Below are 22,231 nucleotides of genomic sequence, written 5' to 3'. Positions count from 1 at the left end.
AAGCCCCAAGTCATCGGCCTTTTCTCAGAGAACGGTGTCAGGCTCAAAACATCTCTTTTTCCATCAGATCTTTCCCTTTCTTTCCACTTCTGTCCGTGGCAATGCCGCGACAGCCCCAGCCTGAACCAGAAAACCTTCCCGTAGAAAGGCAGCGCTCCCATTCAACGCGCCGGCGCAGAGGACGCAGCGGTCTCAGGCCAGAAGGGCCAGGGCGTTATTTTCCGGGAAGAGCTCCCGGCGGCGTCGCGGGGCTCGAGCGGAAAGGGGAGGCAGCCGGGGCGAATGCCCGCGGTGCTAGGGTGCGGGGACCGCAGCACCGGCGCTGTGCAAACACCCGCGGAGATAAACAGGTGGCGAGGAACCGCGGGCAGTTAGGCAGCCTTTAGGTTTAATAAAGTAGAAACACGATATGGTAAGTGGAAAATGTGTTATGCAATAGAGGAAAAATAAATTTTCATGGTTGCTTGCAGCGCTAGAAACAAAGGCTGAAAGCTTAGGGAGAAAAATCTTTAGATCCCTCTCCCTGCTACGACATCCCAGTGGGATGGGGATGTGCCTCCAGCCCCAATGAACCAGGGGTCTGCGTGGATCAAGAGGCCCTCACCTCTGCATGAGCTGAGCGGAAGGAAATTCCGGGGACCCGGAGCGGGGTTTGGCCGCGGCGAGGCTGTCAGGACAAGAGCCGCCGCTCCACTTCCATTTCACAGCATCTGGCTTTTTAGCAAGACATGAGGGAATCACTGTTTTCCTAATGGGAGACAATAAAGGGAGAACAAAAATTGGATTTGTAAGTCAGCTACTGCACACAACAGCAGATAAAAAAATTACGAAGCACTTATCAGGCTCAAACTCATTTTAGCGTTTCACAAAGACATGCCTGCAGTGGTTCAGAAGCCAAACAAATAGGAAAGCGCATCTGCTTCGCTGGAGCCAATGCCTTTGAGCCCATGACATCCGTAAGGACGCAGGACGCCGAGCTGCCGTTTCCCTGCTCGTGCTCCGAGGAGAACCTGCAGCGGCACGGCAAGGCCAGGCGTCCTCACGGCCAGCGGCGACAGCACGGACCAGCCCGCGCATCCGCAAAACGGGCGAGCGTCTCCGCTGAAACGGAAAGTATGCACGGTATCGCTTGGCGTTTCCTATATACACAAGTTTATGTAATTCTGACATATGACAAAGAGCGGATTTCAATTACAGCGGCTTTCCTGTAAGTGAAAGCTGGGAGTTTCTAAGAACTATTCTGACTAATGTGGGGCAGCTCTTGGCTGGGATATGGCTGGAAAATAAAAAATGTCCTTCATCAAAGGGTTGCGCCTGCAGCCGATAAATGCCAAAAAGAGCTCAAGTGAGGGGAATTGGAGGCTGGGAGAGAGCGGGACGTGCTGACTCCTGCACTCGCTGCCATTTATAACGCCGAGGGCCGGGATCCGCATCTCCTCTGCGCGGCGCTCGGGGAGCAAAGGTCCCAGAAGCTCCCGCAGAGGACGTCACCGCTCGCTGCTCCCACCCCGCGCAGCCGCCCCGGCCGCTCCTGGCATCCTCCGCGGTGGGTGGGGATGGGGGCACTCTCACCTTCCCTCCCCAAATGCCCCTCCCGGCTGCAGAGGGGGAGTTGCAGCCGCTTCTGCCTTCACAAAAACAGAAGCGATGGCCATGATTCAGGATTTAGCTTCTTCCAGCAGAAACCGCCTCCTCGCGGGCAGCACGGCAGAGATTATACAATTATTTTCCAGGGAGCAAATGAAATCTTTATTTAATACACGTGGGATCTGGGCCTCAACATGAAAAAGAAATTCCCCTTGAAGTGTAATGCAGCCTGAATCCACATCTGCAAAATCTAATCAAAGGGTGAAACGCACCCTTTTAACTTCAGAAAGGACGTGACACGGGAAATGCACGATGGATGGGGAGCCAGCCCGTGAGAGAGCGAATGACTCCAGGAAAATCATAGGCAGAACAGATATTTAAGAGAAGATCTCAAAGGATTCTCTTCTGTTCAGATACAAAATCAGCGTGTTGCATTCTCCTGCCGTTCACTTCAACCCCTCCCCAGAAGGAGCAGAGTTTTTGGCAGGTCCGATGCGAGGCCAGCCCCGGCGGCGGGGAGGACAACCTTAGAGCCAACCTCAGGCCGATATCGCGCGCATTAAGAAAATCGTTGAACAATTCATTGAGAATTTAGCTGCTGGCGGTTCCATCTGTCCTTTCCCCAAATAAATGGTAAAAAGGAAATCCATGGCCGCAGAGGCAGCAGTGGAAGAATCAGGAAACACAAGCTATTCATTCTGTGGTAGATATTCTTCTGACAGAAACCAGACGCTCACCCCCCTCCACAAGCAGCCAAAGATCGACGGTTCCCACAGCAGGACCTGGAGCTCGTTGCACAACGCGGTGGCTGCACCATTACTAGAAAACCATACGTATCCGAGAGACGCTCCGGGGATTGGCCCTTACTAGCTGCTGACCTGGTGTAACCAGTAACCAACATTTTGGAGGAACAAGCAAACACTAAACCAAAAACCAAAGAGTTGCACACACACCCAGCAACGCTACTGAAACTGCCACGAGCTGCAGCGTCCCGCCCGGCCTGGAGAGGACGGCGGCTCGGATCCCTCACAACGGCAAATCTCCCCAGGCCCAAATCGCAGCTCGTCAGAGGACCATCCTCACAAGCGGCTCACGCGAAGACAGCGGCTGCCCTGCAGTCCAGCCCCCGCAGCTCTGCTCTCCCCTCCCGCCGTGCCAAGGACCGAGCGCAGGCGTTACTTCGGTGTGGCAGCTGCTGTATTCTGCATTTCAGTGAAATCTTAATTTGACATCTACGACCTCGTTTGGAAACCCTGCTCAAGGATATTCAGACGAACAAAGAATACTGGAAAAAATTACTTCTGGCTCCTGATCTCCTGGGAAGGGGAAAAAAGCAAGCTGCTCACCTTGCTCTGCTTCACTCTGTGCAAGCAGGGAGCGGGGCGCTTCCAGCTCATCGCTGCACCTCAGGGCGCGTACGGTGCCTGGGACATCCACATCGCCCCATCAACTCCTCGCAGACATCTTCAGTTCGTCCTTCCTAAAACTGCCCGCACTCATCACCAAGTACATCCCTGCTTGTGAGTAAAGGATACCCAGACTGGGAACATAGAAATTAAATCAGATATTTAATCAAAAAATGTAACCACAAACATGAAAATTAAGAGAGAGATTAACCTGGAAGAGAAGATGGTTTTCGCTAGAGCGGGGAGAGTTACGAGCTCACACAACACACCCACGATGCCTTTGGGGCTCTTCACCACCAGTTGTGGGCTTTCTGAAAAATAACAACAGCTCCTCATTTTCACACCACCTACCCTACAGCCCCCGCAGCACCTTGCTCGTTTTGCGCGTGCTTTTATAACATACTCACATGCAAATAAGCGAGTGAGGTGTTTGCTGGGTATGCATACCTTCATCTCCATTTTCCCAGGATTTAATCATTCTAGATAATCAAGACCATTCTGTTTGTGCGTCAGTAAACGTAATTGTTCGCTGCCCAGACGGCACCGCGCCTAGACAGGTTGCAAGGATTGTCTTTGTACTCCATACTTCACAGCAAAATGCTGCATTGACCCGGTATGGAAAGCACAGTCCTAACTTTAGTTACACCAAACAGAACTCTCTACCTATTTACAGCTCTGCCTGAGCTCCGAGCCTGCACTGGGCCACGCAGGGCAGGCAGGGCTCTGCGGTTACAGAATCACAGAACAGAGCCACAGAAGGGTTTGGGCTGGAAGGGACCTTCAAAGCCCACCCAGTCCAACCCCCCTGCCAGGAGCAGGGACATCTCCAACCAGATCAGGTCGCTCACAGCCCCGGCCAACCTGGCCTGGAATGTTTCCAGGGATGGGGCATCCACCGCCTCTCTGGGCAACCTGGGCCACTGCTCCACCACCCTCAGTGTAAAAAATGTCTTCCTTCTATCCAGTCTGAATCTGCCTCCCTCTATTTTAGAACCATTATGTGCAAGCAGACGTGCACAGGCACCCTCCACACTGCCCTCCCCTGAGGGCAGACCGGTGCACCACAACACGGGTTCAGCATGCCTGCACCACCACCACCGCTGTGCAAAGCACAGCCCCACCACTCCTCACCTGTTCGTCACAGGATGATAAAGCAGCTGAGAAGCGACATCCACCACTGCTCTCCGACCTGTCTGACCCATCAGCCGATGGATCTCACCCACCACGGTCCCTTCCCACCCTCCCACTCAGCCACCAGCCTCACTGATGTGCCACGTGCCCACACAAATGCCAGTGCTGTGAATTAATCAACCCCGAGGGCTCCATCCTACAGCAACAGCAGACGAGGGTTATCCCTGCTGGGGTACCACCGGGCCTCGCGGCAACTGGCAGCCAGCGACAGCCCTCTCCCCTCACGTGCACACGTGCTGGGGTGTTCCGTACCGTAACCTAAGGCTGTTTTTAATCAGCTGGCGCGTGAACATCACCAAACACACACTTCATGTCAGCTCCCCGTCTGAGAAACAAACAAAGTGAAGAGACGCTCCCAGAAAGTCTCATTTTCATTTCGTTTGGGAAAGCTAAATGTTGTTACCAGGAGAGATCTGTGTGGTCAGCCTGGTAACAAACGCCTGCTGCACTTGGCCTCCTTTGTGGTTCCGCAGCACAGATCTTTCGGGAAGCGGCGGGCAAGCGGGCAGGAGGGCTGAGGGCTGCGTGGAGATGACACTTTGCAGGGCGCTTCGGGCCCCACCTACCCAAGCCAGCAGCGCCTCGAGGAACCTGAATATTCCTTGCCTGAACACTGCGTGATAAGTTGTTATACATTAGAAATTATATCTCTTTTCCTTGACAAAAGTAACAACATTAATTACATCATTTTCCCATTGGAAAATTTAAATAAATCCAGGGTCATTCAACCATCCGATCCTGAATGCCAGTACTATAAACAAATGTCAAAACAAGCAATACACCAGGGAAATTCAAAGTGTATTTTTACTAAAACTATTCCAATTCCAAATATAAATCAAATCATTACCACAATTAACACAACATGATTTTTTTTTTTAAGTGAAAGAATCCTCTTTAGCAAGTTACCATTGTTTTCCAGGTATTGGATTTTGCGTCATTTTCAACACACCATAAAATAACAGCAGAAAGAGCATTTGACCACATTTCCAACCTAATTAAAAAAAAATCTAAAGGTAAATCAAGAGTTTTTGAGTTAGACTGTTGGATAAGAAGAGATAAGAAAATTAAATGTGCATCCTGAAGAGCAGTAGCAGAAACCAACTCTTTTGCCCTAACACCCCTGCAGCACTAGCGTGACTGCTGACAAACAAATCCCCACCGAGAACCGGGATAATGTTCCTGAGCGTGCACCACGGCTGCTCTCAGACACAACTTACTGACTCCATTAATTCCAAAGCCAAAGGATTCCAGTCCAGCAGAAACAGACCCACAGGAGAGCACGGGCTGTGTGCCACGGTGCAGGGACCACATACAGTCAGACATCAGCAGAGTAAGTGTAGCGGCACAAAGTGAGAACTGCCCGGGAATTCAGCATTGGATTGAACAGATTTAAGTTCTCAAAGGCAAATCAAAGGAAAATCATTAGCAATTTGGCTTTCTGTGTCATCTTCTTCAGCCATTGCAACGTTCCGTTTCAAGTTCCAGTTTGAAACATCAAGCCTTGTGCTCTGCAAACTGCAACGAGAAGGAAAAATGAGAGATAATTACGATCCGCATCTACATCAATCATGCACTTTTTTTTCCTTTTCATAAATAAGATACTTTTGAGTATTAGATTGTCTTCATGCTTTGCGCTGGCATATAGAAATACATGCAGATAGAATAACACAGTTTATGGGTGGGATTGTGTGACAGTAGCTGGTGGTTCCTGAGAACAAAAACTAAGCTTGCAACAAGAACCAAAGATCTAGCACGCATCCCTGAGCGATGGGTATCCTGAGATCTCCAACAGCACGTGTAAGGACTGGCTGGCTCTTTGCTCTGGCACCAATACCTGTGGGCTCTGTTCGTTGCCTGCCAGGATCGGGAGGAAACTGTCTTTCCTCTCCCCAACATATAATTACGCCCATGAAGGTTGGAAGGATTTTAGTCTTCCATTGAAGCTCTGGAGAACAGACAAAATTCGAAGTTGAGGCAGAGTGCCCAAGTAGGCTTGAGGTATCTGGTTCACACACTCAGATCTACAGCTGCCACAAGATTTCACATCAAGAGGAATTCTCCTGCACCCCCGAAGGTCAGGGACCTCCTTCTGGGAAAAAGACAGGGCCTTTCACATGCTGTGATCTGCTTCCTAGCGTCATCAGGGAAACTCACCTAATAACGGTTTCTGAAATCGCAGAACCCAAAGACATTGGCAATGCCCTTGATGAGTCACAGCGTGGTAAATACAGAGTACAGTACGACACGGCATATCCTGCCGTGAAATACTGGGACATTGAACGCCAGCCTGCAGCTGCCAAAGGGGATCAATCAGACCGACGTACTGGTTCAAAATCAAGTGCCCACACTTCATATGTCTCAGCTATGACTAATCCTTTCCAGCAGAGTAGAGGAGTAGAAGCAGTGCTTATAAACAAGCTAGCCTTACTCAAACATTGGACTTACTGTCTGGTAGAAGCTCTTTTCTTGAAGCTCCTTAACATATTTCAACCCTCTCTAAAACCATGACATGAAAAATCTGAAGCACACACCAAGCACTTGGATGCCTGTAGCAGAGTCTCCCCTCAGGCTAACTTCAGCGGCCATCCCCGTGACCCAGACGCCAGGGATGCCTCGTATGCTCTATCTGAATCCATGTCAATTCAAATCGTGACTGACAAGGATTGTAAGCCTTGCTGCACAGAGAAACCCTACACTGAAAGCTTTAAAACATACACTCTGCACGGTACGCCCATGAGTAGCTTAAAAATTACGTGAGGTAACAACTACCAGGAGACAGTATAGTGAGAAAGGCAGAGGAGTAGAGGGGAAATTATTTTTAGAGTGACAGCGCTAAGGCGACAGCCCACTTACCGCAGCTTTCAGAGCCTGATCCAGGTCTTCCAGTAAATCTTCTTCATCTTCCAAACCAACCGACAGGCGAATTAATGTCTCACTGATTCCAAGAGCTTCTCTATCTTCTTTAGGCACTGAAGAGTGAGTCATGATGGCCCTGAAGGAAAAAAAAAATAGCCTTTTTTCTAAGACGTTTTTACTTTTATCAGAAGAGACCAAATAAATTGGTTTCCTGTCAGCATCCTCTGAGATTCCATGAAGATTTTACACTTTTTGTGTACCACCTGCTGGTTAACTCACGGATGGAAAGAGATCGTACCATCAGTTACTGTAAATTATGCGAACTGCAGACAAGTCAGTGACTTGTATCTCCCAGCATTGCAGCACAGTATTTCCAAACTGCAAACGATGAGTAAAAAGTGGATACTTAACAATCTAGAACTGAAAAAGGAGAAAATTCTATTCCTTCCAGATTTTTTTTTAATAGAGTATCTAAAAGCTCTGCTTTAAGCAAGTGAAGAAACAGCTATAGTATACAACCTCCAGTATAAAATCTCTTTAATATTTTTTTTTTTAACTTCCAGTTTCTCACATCACTTGTCAAACTGTACTTACTTACACTGAAGAGTTTATTCTCTCGAGCTATGGAGGATACAGGTAAGAAACTATTTCCCCCATCTGCTGAGTCACTGACATCCACCCATTCGCAATTACCTTTCAACTGCTCGAGTGTTTTAAGATTTGCTGTTAGTCTAAAATCAGAACTGAGATGATTTAGCATACAAGTTTAGTCATAACTTCCCATGTGTCTTTTTGAAGAGTAAATTGGATTCAGGTAAAATAATCTAACTCCATAAAAATCCTATTTTTAGCCTTTTAACCTAGACAGGGGCAACTAGGTATCACTAAAATCCCACAAAATTTCCCTGACAGGGAGACAGCTGCAGTTCGGTGCAGCATACTGAACATGCCCTCTTGTGTAAGCAGGCAGAATGGCAGACCTTCCTCAGCAGCGTGACCAAAGCTGCTCAGCACTACTGACTCAAACGCACCCATTTCTGGCATTTCTTACCACAGCAACAAATTGTGTCTCAGTCTCCCAGTTAAAACACAGAAGCGCGGAAATTCTTTCCTCACTGCATTCTTACGCTCACAAAAGTCACAAGCATTTCTGGGTTTTGTGCCATACAACATACTAACCTTGAATCTCAGTGACATGCAAAGTGTCTTGGCTTTGTGCACTAGAGAACTTTAGAACTCCCATAATTTTTTTTTTTTGTGTTAGTCTGTAGCTTTTTTAAACTTTTAAAATGAAGAATGACTTACGGATGCTCTGCTAGGCTTTCATATCCACCCAGACTCTCAGCCAGTGTGAAAAGCTACCGGAAAAATTAAACAGACGTTAACATAAGAAGTGTAAGTGCTTAGAAAGAGAAAGTTGAGGAAAAAGGGAGGCTTAGAGGTTTGCTTGGGGTTTTTTCTATTTTTTTTCTCTGACAACTTTTATACTACAAAAGGTATTAGCTGTAATTAGGGGGAAAGTGTACAGCTAGCAGGTAAGAGCTATTAAGATTTAGAATAAACTCATCCTAAAAAGCCTCTGAAGAGCCACTGATGCAAAACCAAAATTAAAACAAGCCCGTGTTGAGCAAATATATATTATTTAAGAAAAGAAAAATATAGAACTAAACTCATCAACCAAACATCCTCTTCCCAGCCTGGTTTAAGGAAATGAGTTAACTTTTGTACCAACCTAGCGACACACTGATGGTTAATCAGGTCAAAGTGCTGAAGTAAATATACTCACAAGGGACTACTTCTCCTGGAATGTACTCCCTGATACGTTTTGTCAAAGCTGGTACATCTCCTGTGCTAGGATTAAATGCTCTCTCTCTCATGTAAAAGGATATTTTGTGGGAAAAATAATATTTTTAGTAAATTAATTTTCAGTTGATTACATTAGCTGGCAAGTAAGTAAAATAGAGAGGAGAAGGAAGTTCTAATTTACCTTTGCCAGTTATTACAGATCTGTTTTTCCAAGAACAAAAGAGCAAAAACACAAGAGCAGGATGCAAACTAACCAGAGATCAAGACTAGCAAACACATTAAAGAGTACAGGTAGAATTCATACATTTAAAAGACAAAAGCAAAAGCAAACAAAAGTTGTAAAACAAACAAACAACTATTCTTCAGACTGAGGGACTCCTCTTTGCTTCATGACTCATCCTTTCTCAGTGGGTTTTTCTCCTGATGAGTACTTTGAAATATTACAACAGTATTACACCAGCCACAGTTTCTCTGCTTTCAAATCCTACAGGTATTTTTGGAAAAGGCTGGTATGTAGGCCCTTATTAGCAGCAATGCCTGGGCTAACCTGGGCATGCTACACCCTCCTGTGTCAACAAATACTCCAAGTGAGCTGAGACGTTCTTTTCTTCCCTCTCATTAGCCTCTCATTTACAAATAATCTATTATTTAGAGATGGTTACACCCAGAAGACTTTAGGAGCTTTGCAAGTACAGAGAAAAAAAATTCTCCCCACCCCAAGAAAAACGACTTCCTTCCATTATCGCCCTCAGAAGGGCAGAGTCAAGTCTCTCTAAGGTAGTGTGTATTTACCATCATTTACCTTTAAATTCTTGAGAAAGGCAGCAGCATGTTCCAGACGTCCTTTAACGTAAAAGCTGACCATGCCAGGACAGCCAGTACACTGCCGCTTGATCAGCTCGTACTGCGGGTGGGAAGGCAAGCCTGAAATTTGTAGAAGTTGCTTTAAGTTAATTGCTGTCACTTCAAAGGGCAAAGCAGCTCGGCCTCAGCCCACTGCCAAGGTGGACACCTAACCCAGAGTCATCAGATGGCAAGGGTGCACCAACGGCATGTAGTGTTACAGCGCCCAGATCCGTCACTCTAAGGCGTCACCCGCTCTGAAGTCTTGCCAACCCACCTGGGAAAATGACTTTCTCCACCCGGGAATGTGACTCAAGAAATCGAGCAACAGCTAATGCGTTGTGGAAATGTTGTTTCATCCGGATTTGTAGCGTCTTCAAACCACGGTTGCACAGGTAACAGTCAAAGGGAGACGGAACAGCTCCAAGAGCTACAGAAATAGAAACAAAATTCCACATAAAACAAAGGGGAATTTTTTTAGTATAACTACAGTCCTAATTTCCAAAATTTCTAAAGTTAGAACAAGACCAGTGGAAAGACATCCGATGCAATCTGCCTTCACAGAATCAGAATGGTTAGGGTTGGAAGGGACCTTCAAAGGTCATCTAGTCCACCCCCCCTGCAAGGAGCAGGGACATCTCCAACCAGATCAGGTTGCTCAGAGCCCCGGCCAACCTGGCCTTAAACATTTCCAGGGATGGGGAATGGATTCCTCATCTCACATACATGGGATGTCAATTAATGAGCTCCATTAACAAGCTGAACACCTTCAAGGATTAAATTTACTAGACATAATATGCCTTTACTCCTTCTGTTGTAGACAGGAGGCGGAGACAACACCGTGCAGAAATGTATTTATTACAATTAAGAGGCAGTAAAATCGTTAAAGTCAACCTATATATGAAAATTCTACATTAGGCATATCTCCTGATGTGTCAATGAGTTTAAAAACTTCAGATGTTCTTGACATGAATTAGATGAATTTAAATAAATGCATAATTCAAAGGTTGGTATGCTTCTTTGTGTTTTCTACCAGCAGTTCGGAAGGGGAGACCAGCGTTATAACTGGATTTGAGAGAGAAGCCATAGAGGCATACTGAAAGCTATCGCGTTTGCATAAGGCTACGCTATGCAGTGGTTAAAAGCAGGGAAGAGAGTCTGGGTTTCCTCAGGCTTCTCTCCAGTCATTCTCACTCCTGCACATTTACATGCCTCAGGTACATCCCTAGATAGATTCCATACTTGTGTGCACGCAACGTGCTTCCCATTCTGAGCCGGTGTATTTGAATATGATTCATTTCAAGGTATTTCCTAGATTGACTACTCACAGTTTTGTAAGAATTTGAGCCTTTCGTAGAGATCATCACAGTTTACTGAAACAAGTCCCATCACAACATCACTGTGCCCTAAAAATGCAAGGAGAAGACAAGAATCAGCCCCTGCATCTGCTCAAAGGTTCTGCCACAAACCCCTATCCTCTCAGCCTTGGTGCTAATACAGTCCCGTTTTCAGGAGACACTGGGTTCCTTCTCCTTGCTGCAGCTGTCCTTCCTGTGCGGCACATGGAAGGCAGATTTCAGCTTTTTCTAAAGCTCTGGTCAGCGGTGTGCCGTGCTGCACGCACGCCCCCCGCCGCTTCCCGAGCCCACCGCCGCTAACTGCCGGAACACAGGACATTGTGCAGGAATGGAGCAGCACCAGGCTGCTGTCCTGGCGAGAGCCAACGCCAGCCAGAAAAGCTCCACTTCCACCCGCCCCACCAGGGACGTGGTGGTACAGCACAGCTACAGCCACGTTAGCTCCCGGTCTGCCTGGGAAACAGCACAGTGAGCGTGCTTTTGGGCAGGCTTCAAACACAGCCACCCGAAACCTCCTTTGAACCTTTATTTAATTTCCAGCAGCTACCTTCTGCTGAAGCTGCTTGCTTTGTTGTAGCCAAATTAAAGCTTGCATGGCTATAAACACCTCCAGGCCTATTGCCTGAAGTCATGTCAATATTCCTCCTCCCAGGGATAGTTTAGGAGCTACGAAGACTAATGTTCTATCCAATGGTCCATCTCCTCTAATGGTCCATCTGAGAACTACTGGCAGACACGCTGGCTTTTGTGAACTGCTCGCAGCCAGAACGGCTTTTAAACAGCCAGCCTGAGTTGTGCTGAGCTCAAACTTACCGTTCATGTATTTGGTTGCAGAATACATACAGATATCAGCCCCCAGAGACAAAGGACGCTGAAATGAAATGAAAGCAATAGGTCTGATTAAAGCTTGTGTGCACTCCGGTTCATGTCAAGCTATCCAGAAAGGCTATGATCCAATATAGAAAACCACAGCACAAAACTTAACACCTTAAATACGAAAACCTGAGAACGAAGTTAGATAGAACACGTGACAAAATAAAAAATAGTACGAGGAAACACTCTCTATTGAAGATAAGTAAAATAAAAACAAACTGACAATAAAATGTGTTTTAAAAGTACTGGTCGAATCCCCACCGGCCTCAGGGAGAGGAGCGATTGCATGTCCAACATACAGCCTGTTCATGTTCGTGAAAAAATAGTTACATTGCTTAGCTGAGGCTGGGGTACGTAACGGTATTCACTCTGAAGTGTATTTCCTTAGAAAACGAAGGCCTCAACACAGTCTGCAACGCAGAAGAAACATTGCATTGTTTTCTAGATATCAGTATAGGCGTTACTGCACCAAAAGGGCAACTGAAAACCTGAAGAAACTGCAAAGGGTTTTGTTCCTTCCTTAAGCTCCCAGCTTTCTTCCCAGAAGCCTTTTGAAGGTGAGGCAAACTGAGGTGTTGATGGGCAAGTAGCAATGAACAACAATTTTTTTTAATCAGTCACTAAGTAAAGGACTTTGCACATAACGTGAGCATATTACGAAGACTGAAGAGTATCGAGATGTTAAAAGGTAACCAAACAAGCAGATTTAGAATACAAGACTGCTGCTGACAGATCAGGCTCGGATGCCTATCCAAAGAACGTGGATAACGCGCACTCCCAGTGCGCAGCCAGGAGAACGGCCGCATAAACAGCAGTGCCTTTGCCATTCGATAGTGCTGTATAAATCACTCTAAAATTATGCTCTGGTAGCACAGTGCATCAGCAGCCAGCAGTCTGGAGGGGCTTAAAGACATTACCCATTACGCTTACTGGCATTAATCATTACAGCTGGCTTTCTGTCAGCACCGGGCCAATAACAGACACATTAACTAGCTCCTATATGCAGATGCTCGCTTTTCCTCTTCCACACGTGTCTTTCCAAAGTAACACACATCGCAGGGGCAAACTCACCAAGCCTTTGGTATGTACAAGACAAACTCAAGTGCTGCCTGTAGTTAAGCATTAACAGTTTCTGTAAAGCTCTCAATTTATAAAGATCTCAGTACCCTCAAAGAAAAAAAAAAAAAAAAGACACCTTGCATTTTGCACTCATTAAAAAGTTTTACTTTAGACCTAAAATACAAGGGATTAGCCTGGTCGCCTGGGAAATAGACCTGAGTTTTTCTACCCCACGTTAAGATGAACAAGACTTCAAAGTTCCTCATTCTGAAGCATTTTTAGAACTTAATAAATTGTTTTTACTTCACGTATTCTAGTTGTAAAAGCAGAAAAGTTATGGCAGTTGTTAGAGATCAAAATTACAAACTTCTGAGCCACAAATGCACCAAAATATCGAGGGGAAAAAGTAACTTGAATGTCTGAAAGAAAGATTTAACAAAGTTTGCTTGTTTCAGCTTTTTTCTCACTACCTTTTTTAGAATATCAGGTGGCCCAGCAAAGATCACAAACAGCATACACAAAATAATGAGTATAAAAAGGCCAAAGTTAGAAAACTGGGCCTTTTTTAACAGGCCTGTTATGATTTCCATCAGGGAGAACTAAAAACCAGGATTTTTGAATGACGGAGCCATTCTCCCAAAGGCTTATCTGGCTGTCCTGCTTCAGGCTAGCTTTAAAATACCTTGCATACCTTCTTTACTATCGTAAACAGCAGCAGTAGATGGGTTGTATTTAGAGACAGAACAGGTAAAACTGTAAAACTACAGTTTCTTGGTGGTGCTTCCATTTTAAAAATCTGTCTTGGAACGCACCGAAACAACGGACAAACAAACAGAGCGCTCACCTGGAAATATGCAGACATGAAAGTGTTGTCTACCACCAGAAGAACATCTTTATGCTTATGCACTACATCTGCACAGGCCTGGATGTCAATGACCTTCAGCGTGGGGTTTGTGGGCGTTTCAATCCAAACGAGCTGCAGTGATTCAACATCACAAAACATCAGTGCAGAAATTTCACAACGCTGGTGGTGACACATGCGCAAGACAAACGTTAACTCACTGAAGAATGGTAAAGCTTCTTGGGAGAGGCAATATTCTCCACCAAAACAGCTGATGTATGGGAAGAACATTAAAGCTTTCGAAAACCCAAGCGTATCACCTCTGAAGAAGGCCTGATTTAGCCAGAAGAAAGACTTTACATATAAAAGTTTGTAAGCCTTTTCCAGCTGAATTATCTTCCACTGGAGCAGGGGATTATCTGCTCCAGTGCCATGGAGCACCTTCTCCAACCTTGGTGTTCCCTCTGCTGTTCCTTACCTTTTGCCTCCTCCCCTCTCTCTCTCTCTCTCTCTCTCTCTGGTATTTTCTGCCCTTCTTAAAACATTTTCAGTGAGGCACCACAAACATCACCAAGTGGCCTGCAGTGGGGACGTGTTGGAGCCAGCTGTGCCCCAACCTGTCCCGGCAGAGGCCAGCCCTGCGGCTCCCTCTGCTTGACTCAGACAAATTATTTTATTCTCGCCCTTGTTAATGGCATTTAGCAAGTAAGTTCAGCAATTTCCCTCTCCCCTACCTTGGTCTCTGGTGTAATTGCAGCTTCCAGGCATTCCACTTTTGTGCAGTCAACAAAAGCTACATTCAAACCCACTTTCATGGCTACTTCTCTGAAGTATCTGTTTGTGCCTGAGAAACCAAACAAAATCAAACACAAGAAAACAGATCAGAGACACAAAATGAAACAACTGCCTTAACTTCCCTTCACTGATCCCCAGTCTCTTGTATGCACCCAAGGAAAGTCAGGAGGGTACAGTTTTATGTCTCACACTATGAATGGCACATTAGTATTTCTTTATTTCTAAAAAGTTTAAGGATTGCTGCAGTTTTAAACACCATAGAAAAGTAATAATGGGAATAGGGAATAAGAGTGATCTATGGACTTTCAATTAACAGCTGTTCAGGGCTTTTTTTAATCAGAAAATTAAGTAGATCCCTTTTAGTTTGCCTGCTTCTCACTTTTCCTCCAGCCCTTTGCCATGCGCAAGCTAGCAGTTCCGGTTTTTATACCCTCTTTCCCCAACCTCCCTTTTAATAACTTTTTTCAACCACATATTTTCAAACTCTTTGTTCTATTTAATAAGCCTAATTGAGAATCTGGGAAAAGAAGAATCAAGGGGAAGACTCCAGCTAGTGTGTTTCTTATCATTCCACTAAACAAACACACAGTGAGGAACACAAAGAAGTGATTATTTCCTTCCTTTCTGTCTTCAAAGGCTTTCATTGGCAAGACTGAAAGAAGAAACTGGAAGAAACCAGTTGATCACCAGACATGCAACATACTGACTATCAGGGAGCACCGCCTGGATTAAAAATCCATTCGCTAGGACTTTCTGCCAAGGTTATTCAACATTTACTAACTTACGCAAAACAGCGGTTTGCCATCTAGCCATAAAGTCATAGTACATGCCGGGTGTTACTCTGCGCGCTGAACGCTACGCCCGAATGATTTTATCTTTTAAGGAAATATTTTTATTTCTACAATAAGCTACACATTATAATCTCTCTTGTGCTGTAAGAAGTTTATTCAAGCACAGGAAATTTTCACATCGGCTATCAACTCTACAAACACAAACTGCGGAAGTTGCCTTATAGTAGTCTTACAAACTTTTAACAGCAGCACACTACAAAAAGCCTTTCCTAGCTGGAAATGAGAGGTTACACCGACAGCAGCCCTTTTAAGAAGTTACAGCAATGGCTCAGAATTCAGAGGTGTTAACTACCTACAGCTCCTCCTCACGTCTCCCAGAATTCAGTGTCTCTTAAACACGTCCCAGGCAATACACTTTCCAGCATTGCTTAAGAGTTTTTGTTTTCTTTTACTGTTTTTCTGACAACCTTGAACACTGCAGACTCGTTTGAGTTAGCAAGCGTATTACTGCCATCCTGTCCAGCCAGGCTTTTTACAAAAAACGCCCTAGAAGTTTACAAAGCCTTGTGTAGCCTTGAGGGAGCCGGGACGCTTGCCAGCACTCAGCACCCAGTGACTCAAAGGCTGCTATTGCAGGGCTGAAGTGTGACAGGCTGCACAGAGGAAGTGTGGTGGAGGGGTAAACCCCGCACGGCAAAAAGGAGTCAGCCCCGGCAACAGCCAGGAAGCGGCTGAGAAAGGACCAGGCTGCAGCGCGCAAGAATGCGAGCAGGAAAAATGACTAGGAACAGCCTAGGAGAAAAGAAAGCAGATCTTAGGGGACAAGGAGCCCCTAGTATCAGAGGGAAGAACGAAGGGGCTGAACACATACTGGCCACGGTGGCCATGGCAGATCTGCAGACGTACCACCGCGTGGGGTGTGAGCTCTACTGACTAAGGCTGGCTGTGGGGAAGCCGGCCTCTCTACAATAACAAGATGAAAAAAAAAAAAATCAATGGAAGAAACAATGAAATTCACCTCTGCAGAAACCACCGCAGGCTGAGGCTTTAATGAGCATGTGAACTGAGTTTGCTTGAAAAATACAACAATGGGCCTTTCTGAAGTGAGGGACTGAGGATACGCTTCAGCCAAATGACTTTGACCAAATTCTGCGGTGGGAGGGCCGCGAGCTAAAGGAGCAGATTGTCAGTAGAGATTCCTGCTGCCTTCACTCAACTGGGCTCCAGATGTACTTTGGAGAAGAGCTGTCTGGCCTGACACAACTAAGACATTAAAAGGAAACGTGTGCATTTATATTTGATACGTAAACACAAAACATACAGAACAGACTCGCAAACAGCAATCGCTCTGCGCGATGGGAAAGGTGATTACTCTTGCTGAGAGGTTTTCCAGCTATTGCTTGGGAAAACGCTACATTGGACTGCAGGGGCGTTTATTACTAGTTGGCTACATTTTTTAAACCTCCACGTTGTGCTACACAAGTTTTCGGTGTTTTAATTCCTAACACCAAAATCAGACAGGAGTATTCTGTGTTCTCAAGAAGTAAAAAGGCTTTAGGAAAAGTAAGGTTTTATGTGGGAAATCCAGAGAGTTTGTGAGAATCACAAATGGGTACATCTAATCATTTGCAGAATGAAGATCAAACACACACTTGTGCTTTACATACCTCCATAGACATCGTCCATGCAGATAATCGTATCTCCTGCCTTTAGCAGGTGAGCAATATTCAGAGTAGCAGCTAAGCCAGAAGCATAAGCTAAACCTGAAACAGAAAAGAGTAAGTGGCAGACAGACTCTACTTTAATGTGATACAACCTTGTCAAACTTGCCTTCGCTTTCCTCACTTTGCTTTTTAAAGGAACCTGTTCCGTCACTCTCACTCATGCTATCGCACTCGTTAAGTGGATTCAGTAAAAGCAGCAGCCTGATTTAACACGGGGTGAAACGCAGGATGAACACCGGTAACACAGTCTGGTAACAGCTGCTGCGGGGCTCCTGCTCCCCCCCGTACTCAGTGCTGCTGCGCAAGGACAGATTCAGCTTGGCTTAGGGATCAGATGCAGCGAGAGGAAGCAAAGGCACTACAGAGAGCCCAGTAGTTGAGCTGGACTGTCCTGAACGGTAAGCCTTGGACTCTTTTCCCACCACGAAGCAGCTCTTGCCCATAACCAGCAGTCAGCGGCTGTGAAAGCCTTGCTGCGACACAGCTGCTGCTGACAACTCTGCGTCCTTGCTCCCCAGCTTATGCCTGCTGTGCGTACGGTTAGGAGTCACACTGACGTCTTGCTTGAGAAACCCATCCATTGCTTACAGTATTTAGCTCCATCTAGCACCGCCACAGCCTTCTCCAGGCAATTCCGGGTAGGGTTTCCACTCCGGCTGTATTCATAACCCTATTGGGAAAGCAAGAGGCAAACATAACTTAAGAGAGCACTGAGGAAGTTTTGTCCTAGGGTCCTTAAAAGCTCTCGCTCTCAACACTGAGGTTACGCATCCCCGTCCTCCAACATCATCCGACTAGGCATGCCAGACCTGAAATGGTTTCTAGGGGTGCACTGGGGGAAGTATCATACTGTAGCCACGTTCTCCTAGTTTTTCCTAGATAGCCAGCTCTGGTCGCTGTTGGAGAAGAAGCGTTGGGCTGACGCAGTCCAATCGTTCTTACGCTATCAGGAAGAGTGTGTCCCATCTCCACAACACTCTGATGGAAAGAGGCTATAGGGCACCGGCCAGTGCCAACCTGTACCCGTCAAAAAAATTCTGGAAAGCTCGAACTTTTCCCTGGCATGCAATCAGGCCAAGTTCCACACTTCAGTGCAACAGCTTTTATGTGAACACTGAGAAAATTTAACAAGTTAAAAAAAAAAAAAAAAAAAGACTCATGCATGCATGGATGCACTTGTTACAGAAAAAACCTGGCTAAGCATCCTGGTATTTGCGTACTTTCAGGCTTTCTGTTTAATGACAACTTCGTCACACTCAGGAATCTGGCAGACCGCTCTCACGGAGCTTCCGGCAAGAATGTGGCCACTCTATCATCAGTACGTGAACACGGCAGCATGTGAGTCCTTCTTCTGCAGTCTTCTTCACCACAGCTACCTACTCACAAGCATTCACAGTTTTAGTCTGCGTAAGTGATTTTGTGTGGAATCAAAGATCACAAGGCAAACTCCTATTGCCCAACCAGCACAGCGTGATGGTCAGACCTCGGCTTTGGAACAAACACTGATTTACGAGTTGCAAACTTGTGTTACTTCCCTCGTGCACACACGGTAGCAATCAGAAACTTCACAAGAGTTCAACGCAAACACTTCCAGTACTTTCTAGAATACATCCACAGAATACTCATGAAATGCTCGGTCTGGAGGGACAGCTGAGGCAGCCTCTTACACAGCCTGCGAGGAGCAGAAGTCGTGTTCTGCGCGGGCCCAGCAGCAAAGCAAGGCGTTGTTATCACACAGCCTTCAGGGAAGCGTCCAGCTGCGGACAAACCGCCCGGGCCAGGCCCGGTCCGAGGGGCGGCCAGCAGCTCCCTGCGCCCATCGCCCAGGCAGGGAGCACAGCAGGGGCTGCCGGGCCCGAGGGGCGCTGGGTGCACACCCCAAACCTGCCCCCCAGCGCACTGCGGGATAACCACCTCTTCCAGTGGCGGGGGGGGCGGGGGGGGAAGAGGTTTGGCGTTTTTTACCTTTTCCAGGAGCCAGCGTGAGGGAAAATATTCCCACGTGCTGCAAACCGGGACTGCCTCTCCTCTTCCCGGGGCCTGCCGCCCGCCCCGACCCCCCCGCGCCGGGGCCGCTCAGCACCCCCGGGCCGGGCCAGGCCCAACCGGGCCGGGCCGCGTCCCCAGACCCCGTCCGAGCGCGACGCCTTTGACCGCAGACCCTCGCGTGGCCCCGGAGCCCCCCGCATGGGGACAAGCCCGGGCCAGGGCTCCGCCGGCGGCCGCACTCACCGTGTGCTGCCCGGGGCCCCGCTGCTTGAAAGTGGTGGAGAGGGAGATGGGCGGCACCACGGCGGCCGAGCGCCACTGCTCGGGCTCCTGCCCGGCGTGGATGGCCTGGGTGGCGAAGTGGGTGAAGGGCGGCAGGAACCCCCGCGCCCCCCCGCGCTCCATGGCCGCGCTCCCGCTCCCGCCGCCGCCGCTACCGGTATCACGGGCACCGCGGTCCAGCCCCGCCCCAGGGGCCCGGCGCGGGCGGGGCCTCGCCGCCGCCCTCTCATTGGCTGGGGCGGGGAGGGGCGGGGCGAGGCCGGGCAGCGCCCGCGCCGCGGGGTAGGAAGGAGAATCCGGCTGCGGCACCGCCCGCCCGCTAGGGGGCGCCGTCGCGGCAGTCGCCCGCAGCGGCGGCGCCAAAGGGCGGGAAGCCGAGCGCCCCCCCGCGGCGGGCGGGAGCCGCACCCTCGGCGGGTGGCGGGGCTCCGGTGACCCCCGCGACCGCCGGACAGCTGGGCACCGCAGAGCCCTCTCTGCACCCGGGGCCGTCGGCCAGGTCACGCCTAAACCGAGATACGCATGGTCAGAGACGTCTGCAACTGCTCCTCGTACATCCAAGCGGAATTTTTAATCGTTTTCCCGTGGTTTGCAGGTAAATCTAGAGCAAAACTGGATCTAAGTGGAATACACTCATTATTCTCAAGTCTGTTTTTCAGCCTCAGCACGTAGTAGAAACCTGTAATTTAGGGTGGGGGAATTTAATCCTGTGGGGGCAAATCTGCTTCCCGTAGGCCTGAGGAACACGTCTCCGCAAATCCCGCGGGAAAGCCGTGCCCTGAACCCGCCGTGCTGCCAGGACAGCAGCCCGCAAAGCCTCAGCGAACCGCGGGCAGCACCGCAAAGGGCCCGTTCTGTTTCTGTAATCACTTGTACTACAGAACTCGGGATAGTCAAGCTGAGGCAAAGGGGAAAATGGAATTATTTCCTTGTCGTGCAACATTTCTTCCTCTACCTGCAGTTTCACGTTAGGGTTGGCTGTGTGTGTGGCTCTTTCTGGAGGAGGCTGTCCTGTCCGTAACAGAGCACACAGGGCTTTGGCGCCCGTGCTCCTTTCGCCAACCCAGATCCTCACCCCGCTATCCCCCTAACCGGCTGCTGAAGCACTTCACTGAGCGAGTACGGAAAGGAACTCTGCCGATGCCAGTCCTGTGGATTAGTCTGGGCAACCTGAGGAAATAGCTTGTGGGTTGTTTTTTTTTAATAAGGACACACAAACATTTCTGAAGTGCTTCAGAACCGGATGAAAATAAAAGAGAATTAATACTTCCACTTGAATGGAAGCCATTGAGGCTATGATGTCTTAAAATTTCTTACCTACTTTTTCCTGTTAAGTTTAATTTCCTTAAATGTTCTTTATCACTTAGAAAAATGTATTGCTCTCTAGCATCTCTCAAGCCAGTCTATTCTGAATGCCCAGGAGAAGCAGAAGTTAACTTCTCCAGAGCTGGCAAATTCCACTGACTGTCCTCCAGGACCTCATTCGTGTTTGTTTCGCCTTGTGGAAGGAAGGACAAAGGAACCGGAGAGCATTTCTCTACACTCGGGTGCTTGCACTATTAAGTACTGATCATAAGTTTCAGTGTTAAGACTTTCACCCAGAATAAGTGCAGGTGCACGCTTTACAGTACATGACTTTCATTTACTGCCTACCTTGGGGTTTTGTACAAATTTACTCTTTTATTCCTCTCTATTTTTTGACCTATTCATTTATATACTAAAAAAAAATAGCATCCTTCCTGGAGAAAAATACCCATGAGAAATTACTCCTCCATTATTTATTTCCTACCTGAGGAATTCCGTAAGTGAAGTTTCCATGGACTCACAGCCCAGAAACTGTAGAAAATGCAGTTCCACATTGCCACAGTATCTGATCCTGCTACCTTTATCTAAGTCGCCTAGTGCTTGGAAGAGAGCAATTTAAGTAATTTAAGAAGATGGAGAATATAAACATGACAAAGTTCTGTTCTTGGATGGTAAAAAAACCCCCAAACATTCTCAAGAATTTGTAGGTGTGTAATAACTACGCCGCAGATTCCTAGCAGGGGCGGACATCTGGATTCACCACAAACGCCAGTTTTCACAGAGCAGTTCCCATTAGTAACGCTCTCATTAGATTTCTGGGTTGAATAAGGGACTGCATAATAAGCTGGTAAACAGTGACTTCATGGCTCTGTCTCCTCTCAGCTGGCCTCCAGTAATTAAACATGCAACGTGAGGCTTCCAGCATCAGCTAAAACCTGAGCTAGTATCCCCCCGCCAAGACTAGCTACGCACCATACGTGTTTCAGCGCGGCACCGGGGCAAACAGCCTCTTGTGCAGCACTAGGGAATTGCCAACAGCGGCAACCTCTCAAATTCTGTTTGTAAATGGGTTTTAATTTTCTCTATAAAGAGCCAGAAAAATCTTGTCAGACAGACCAACATGGATAGATCTATGTTGGAGTACAGATCAAAGGCAACTTTTTTTTTTCTAGGATTATTTAAAATTCCACATGAGAATGGTAAACAGCTGTGCAGGAAGCAGCTGTGCTGTCGCTCTGAAGACAGCAGGCATAGAAATCGTATTTCCCAGTTCCCATCTCTGCCTAGAATTCTTCTTAGCCACTTCGTATGAGAGGAGGTGATGCAAACTGGGTAAAGAAAGAGGTCACCCAGAACGGTAGTTCTTACATCACGGCAGATCTAATCTTCCTGACAACCTGGAGGCTGTTTCCCCTGGAAGCACTAGTGAAAAATACAGTTTACCTGGAATTTTACACATCATGATGTTTTAAATGATTCATTGCACTACTGTAAGGAGATACCTGCAGAACTAGCGCTGACGAAG

At 47.4% G+C, this 22,231-nt stretch overlaps 2 protein-coding genes across 4 annotated transcripts in view; one reads left to right on the top strand and one right to left on the bottom strand.

The window, feature by feature from the left end:
* Positions 1-22,231, top strand: part of NEGR1 (neuronal growth regulator 1) — a 726,879-nt gene that overhangs the window by 376,998 nt on the left and 327,650 nt on the right. Inside the window, exon 8 of one of the 3 annotated variants that reach the window (XR_015259132.1) lies at positions 10,299-10,370. The exons of 1 other annotated variant lie outside the window; for it this stretch is intronic. The gene's annotated coding sequence lies outside the window, so the exon portion shown is untranslated. Of the gene's footprint in view, positions 1-3,788; positions 3,936-10,298; positions 10,371-22,231 lie in introns of those variants that run through there. One more of the 3 variants, XR_015259133.1, reaches the window with a different exon arrangement.
* Positions 4,964-19,570, bottom strand: CTH (cystathionine gamma-lyase). The gene is made up of 12 exons (XM_010117658.2): positions 19,363-19,570; positions 17,719-17,800; positions 17,074-17,169; positions 14,555-14,664; positions 13,824-13,955; positions 11,861-11,918; positions 11,018-11,095; positions 9,967-10,119; positions 9,649-9,770; positions 8,346-8,398; positions 7,038-7,176; positions 4,964-5,699 (listed from the first exon to the last, which is right to left on the bottom strand). The coding sequence occupies exons 1-12, from the start codon at positions 19,522-19,524 to the stop codon at positions 5,679-5,681; spliced, it is 1,206 nt and encodes a 401-aa protein (XP_010115960.2). The 5' UTR covers positions 19,525-19,570; the 3' UTR covers positions 4,964-5,678.

This window comes from Chlamydotis macqueenii, chromosome 8 (genome assembly GCF_036417535.1).
Source record: "Chlamydotis macqueenii isolate bChlMac1 chromosome 8, bChlMac1.mat, whole genome shotgun sequence".
NCBI lineage: Eukaryota > Metazoa > Chordata > Aves > Otidiformes > Otididae > Chlamydotis > Chlamydotis macqueenii.
This window is presented reverse-complemented; position numbering and strand designations above follow the sequence as displayed.